This window comes from Arachis ipaensis, chromosome B06 (genome assembly GCF_000816755.2).
Source record: "Arachis ipaensis cultivar K30076 chromosome B06, Araip1.1, whole genome shotgun sequence".
Classification (NCBI taxonomy): domain Eukaryota; kingdom Viridiplantae; phylum Streptophyta; class Magnoliopsida; order Fabales; family Fabaceae; genus Arachis; species Arachis ipaensis.
Window position 1 is genome coordinate 108,303,034 of NC_029790.2, and position 5,372 is coordinate 108,308,405.

Sequence of the window (5,372 nt, forward strand, 5' to 3'; positions counted from 1 at the left end):
ATTAAAAATTGGACAAAAATTTAAAATATTTGAAATGACTTGAAACAAAAATGAAAATTCTTTTAAAAAAACCAATAATGATCATCAAAAGTGAACTCACGTTGAAGTGAACGTAGAAGCAAAAATTTTTTGCTTCCAGTAAACGCGCTTTTAAGCTGCAAAATCACTTATGCGTTTAGAAGAAAAAGATTGCCAAACATAAAAAAGCAGCGTTCAAAGAACTTCAACGCACTTTCATCCTCTCAAACGAGTTTGTCAAACACACCCATTCCTTTATATAATGTGATAGAAATGGTTTCAGCAATAAAAAACTGAGCGAAAACAATATTTACTAGATTTTTATAACTTGCAAAAATTATTATACCATATAATAATTAATAACAAAATTTTATAATAAATAATACTATTAATATTAAAATATCCTTATAATATAATAATGTTATATGTTATAAATTACTACACGGATATTTCAACAGTTATAAATTATAAGCAATTATTATATTTATAGATTTTATGATTGTCATATATTTATAGGTATTATAAATATAGTAATAGCTATTTATTAGAATAATAAATATCATTAATTTATAATTATTAATTATTTATGGGTATAACGTAATAGAGATTACTAATTACGTACATTATTTATAAGGATATATTATTAATTTTATGAAATGTTAAAATTAATTTCTACCATTGATTTTAATTCGCTCGATTTGGAAAATTTTCCTTAAATGGCGCTTTTGATTTTTATTAAAAAAAAATGTTAAACCTAATGGACTACCCGCAAGCCCTCACTCCTCCCAAGCCCCAACTCATCTCCCCTCTTAGATGAAAATTGAAATAACAAAGAAATAAACCCTAGCAGCCACCGCCTTCTCTTATCGCCGTACTACAACCTCCTCCCTCTTTTATCACCGCTCACCGCTCACCTCTCACCTCTCTTATTCCCAGTTTCCCATACACTTAGAAAGTTAGAAGCTGGTGAGCAAAGCAAAGAGGGATCATGCGTACAACATGTTTAAGGAACAACTTTAAGCTTCTACAATTTAAGCAATTTTAGTTTTTGGTTTTTTTTTTAGGTCTTTTGTATGGGTAAATTATATGGTTAGTAAAATTTTCATATTGTGTTTTTCACATCATCATTTAAGCACTTCTCATTTATACGTAGTTGTGACTGCTTGTACTGGATTTGAGGGTCATACTTCAACAATTTAAATTAGCCTGTAATGGTTGTGGCATGTCTTAAATATATCAGTCTTATACTTGTTTGTTGGTCTTCGTTAATGATAATGTAAACTAATTGCAGCAGGTCTTTTACTATGAGGACGATGCCGGAGGAAAAATAAAGCGCGATATTTTGAAGAGGATAGGAAAGAACTGGAAGGATTCAAGGCACCACTTGTTTCATAGGTGTTACAAACAAATAAGGACTTATGAGGAAAATCTTAAGCATCACCCAAAAGGAATAGACAAAAATGATTGGAAAAAGTTCGTTGACTATCGCCTGAATGAAGAAACACAGGTAAGCCTTGGTATATTTTATTATTTCCACATAAAAAGACATGTGTATACATAGTAATTCTCTTACATTTTATATTCAACATATCTTTCTCATTTTCATTTGTTTTGTTGTTTGTTCATAGAAAAAGTGTAAACAGAACACTTTAAATCGGAGCAAGCAACTTTACATACATACTGGGGGCTCCAAAACTTTGGCAAGAAAAAAAAATGAAGTGGTAATTAGTCATCATTTGCATTAAGATTTTGATTAAGCTTCCTAAAAAATATTGTTGTTGTTTACTAAATTGTGTCAATATCAACGATATAGGAGAGAGAGCAAGGAAGGCTCGTTGGTAGAGGAGAGTTGTTTATCATGACTCATAAGAAAAAAGATGGCTCGTATATCCACCCCAATGCGCGTGTTGTTAGTGTAAGTCATGTTTGAAAATTTGAAGCAATATATAGCATAATTTATATATCGTGCTACTGTTAACTTCTTCCTTTCCAATGTTGTATATTTGTAGGAAGCAATTGTGAATGTTGAGAGGCAGGATGGATCCTCTAAGCACCTTTCACAGAATGACTCGCTAGCACAAGTTCTCGGAAAGGAGCACCCAAGACGAGTTCGTGCCCTAGGTGCTGGACCATGTCCCACACAAGTCTTTGGTAATGCTGCTGGACAATCGTCGGGTTCTGCAGAGTCCAATATAGAGGATAAGAGGATGATTGCAGAATTGACGGCTAAGCTAGAAGAAGAGCGGGCAAAGAGATAGTCAATACATAAGGTCTTGGGATATGTAGTCCAACAGTTAGGAGGCAATTTGCCAGTTGAAATTGCTGAAGAGCTGGCTTTTGTGGGCGGTACACTGGATTCGTCATGCGCAGAGCCATCTTCATCTGGAAATCACGACCCGCAACAACAATTATGAATTTCAATTAATGGTCTTGGATACCTTTTACATTTAAGTTGGTTTAGTACGTTAGGCTTATTTTATCCAACTTGAGCATTCTTACTTTATTTTGGATGATATTATGATAATTTCGTTATATATGTTATATTTGCATATGTTTAATTTGGTTTGTTATGTTAATTGAGCTATTTTACTTGGTTTAAATTTGTTTAAATTAGTTAAAAAGTAAAAAAATTAAAGTTTAATAAACATTCTTTGTCAAAATAGGCAAAATAATAGAAAATCTAAAATTTTAATGGAAAATTTGAATTTGGCGGTTTTTAAACCGCCGCAAAACTAAAAAATTTTTCTTCCTGTCTGACATTTAGCGGCGGTTTGTAACCGCCGCAAATTGGGTAATAGCAATTTTCATTCACATACTGCGGCGGTTAATAACCGCCGCCAAACCCAAATTGCATTTTGAGGGGTTATTCCAGCGGTTGACTAAAACCGTCGCAATCCGTTTTGCCGCGCCCTATCTTCCGGCGTTTCTAGGAACCGCCGCTAAACGAGGAGAAAAGCATGTAGAGTGGAGAATGCATGAAGAAACAAAGATTGAGAATGCAACAATGGGTGCGCACGCGTACAAGGCGCGCACGCGCAGAAGTGGTTTTGCATAGAGACGCGCACGCGTACATGACGTATCCGCGTGCATGAAGTTTCCAATCGACGTGCACGCGCACATGGCGCGTACGCGCCGATACTCTCACGTGGCTCACTTAAAGGCAAAACGCTGGGGGGCAATTTCTAAGCTGCCCAGGCCCAAATCCAACTTATTTTTTAGCGTATTTCATGCAGAATTGAAGTCCAAGCAAAGGGGGAGCAATTAGTTTAGCCAACATGAGCCTTTAGTTAGTTTTCTAGAGAGAGAAGCTCCCTCTTCTCTCTAGAATTAGGTTAGGATTAGGTTAAATTGTCATAGATCCATGTTTAATTCCTTGATCTCATCTTGTTTCCTTTATAATTTCTCTTTTCTACATCTTGACTCTCTTAGTTGCAATGCTAATCTCTCATTTTGAACCCTTTTGTGATGATGAACTCATGTTGGATTTGATTTACATTTAATGCAATTTGATGTTGATGTTTCTTTTGATTGATGAATTGAGCTGTGAATTTACTTTCCTTGCAATTAGTAGTTGGTAGATTTTATTATTCTTGCAATTTATGATGTTTACCTCTATTGCACTCTATGTGTTTGATGAAATGTTCTCTTTAGTTTTTGAGTGGTTTTGTCAACTCTTGGTCTAAGTTAAGGGAATTGGATAAACTTGAGTCATTGGGTATAATGGATTTGGTGATTTGAGAACCCTTGGTGATCAATTTGATACCCATTGACGCTAACCCACTACTAAGTTAATTAGTAGGTAGGTTAGGACTTAAGGTTTGATGTGATCAAACCTATTTGATGTACTTCAAGCTTAGGAGTAGATACCACGTACTTAAGGCTTTTGGGAAGTAGACTTAATATGTTGGCCTCTCACAATTATCAATATTTTAGTTTGTTGACAAGGATGGTGATCTCAGTTACCTAAGTCTTAGCCAAGAGTTCTTTATCTTGCTCTCTTTAATTACTTGCTTAATTTACTTTTCTTGTCCTCTTATGAATCAAAACCCCCCTTACCCTTTCATAGCCAATAATTGAGCACTTCATTGGTATCCTAGGGAGACAATCCGAAGTCTAAATACTTCGGTTAATTCTTATTAGGGGTTTGTTATTCGTGACAAAACCATAAATTTAATTTGATGCGAGAATTGTTTGTTGGTTTGGGGCTACGCTCACAATGAAGTAATTCCTTTCTTTAGGAAGAAAATCTAGACCGACAACGATTTGCGCTTGCTATCAGTACGCGTGACTTTGCCGCGTGCTGGACGTATCAGAAATCGCCGAGGGCAATTTCTGGGCTGTTTTTGACCCAGTTTTTGGCCCAGAAAACACATATTAGAGGCTATAAAGTGGGGGAATCCATTAATTCATTGAGACAACTTTCATATTCAAAATTTTTAGATTTTAGATGTAGTTTCTAGAGAGAGAGGCTCTCTCCTCTCACTTAGGATTTAGGATTAGAATTCCTCTTAAAGGTTAGGTTTACTTCTTCTTCATTCCAGGTTCAATGTTCCTTTACTTTAATTTCTCTTCTACTTTTATTTATTCTATTATTTTAGTTTGTTAATATTGGTTTATGAACTCCATGTTAGGATTGATTTTCTTATTTAATACACATTGAGGTATTTCAGATTTAAGATTGCTTTCTTTAAATTCATGTTATTAATGCTTCCAATTTAATTTAGATTTTCCCCCTTTTGCTTTGGTTGAGTAATTGGTGACACTTGAGTTTTCAAACTCAGCTGTTGATTAAAAATTGGAATTTGTTGATTGATTTGGATCCCTCTAAAGCTAGTCTTTCTATAGGAGTTGACTAGGACTTGAGGAATCAAATTGATTAGCCCACTTGACTTTTCTTTATTTAGTAAGGGTTAACTAAGTGGGAGCAATAAACAATTCTCATCATACCTGATAAGGATAACTAGGATGGGATTTCTAGTTCTTATACCTTGCAATGGTTTTCATGATAATTAATTTACTTTATTGCCAATTTATTTTTCTTGTTCCTTATTCAAAAACCCCAAAAAAAGATAATCTTCCATAACCAATAATAAATACACCTCCCTGCAATTTCTTGAGATACGACCCGAGGTTTAAATACTTCAGTTATAAATTTTATTGGGTTTTGTTACTTGTGACAACCAAACTTTTGTACGAAAGGATTCTCTGTTGGTTTAGAAACTATACTTGCAACGCGATTATTCTTATGAATTTCTTTACTAGCAGAAGTCCTCTCGTCAAGCAGGTAAGCCATGAAACTTGGGTAGTAAGTTGATTAGCGTAATCTTCAGTTCAAAATCTGCAGCCAGATTTGG

The 5,372-nt window shown here is 34.6% G+C and overlaps 1 protein-coding gene across 1 annotated transcript; it reads left to right on the plus strand.

The window, feature by feature from the left end:
* Positions 1,230 to 2,276, plus strand: LOC110263801. The gene is made up of 5 exons (XM_021105603.1): positions 1,230 to 1,268; positions 1,310 to 1,525; positions 1,647 to 1,739; positions 1,832 to 1,933; positions 2,028 to 2,276. Exons 1-5 carry the CDS (start codon positions 1,230 to 1,232, stop codon positions 2,274 to 2,276), a joined length of 699 nt encoding a protein of 232 aa, XP_020961262.1.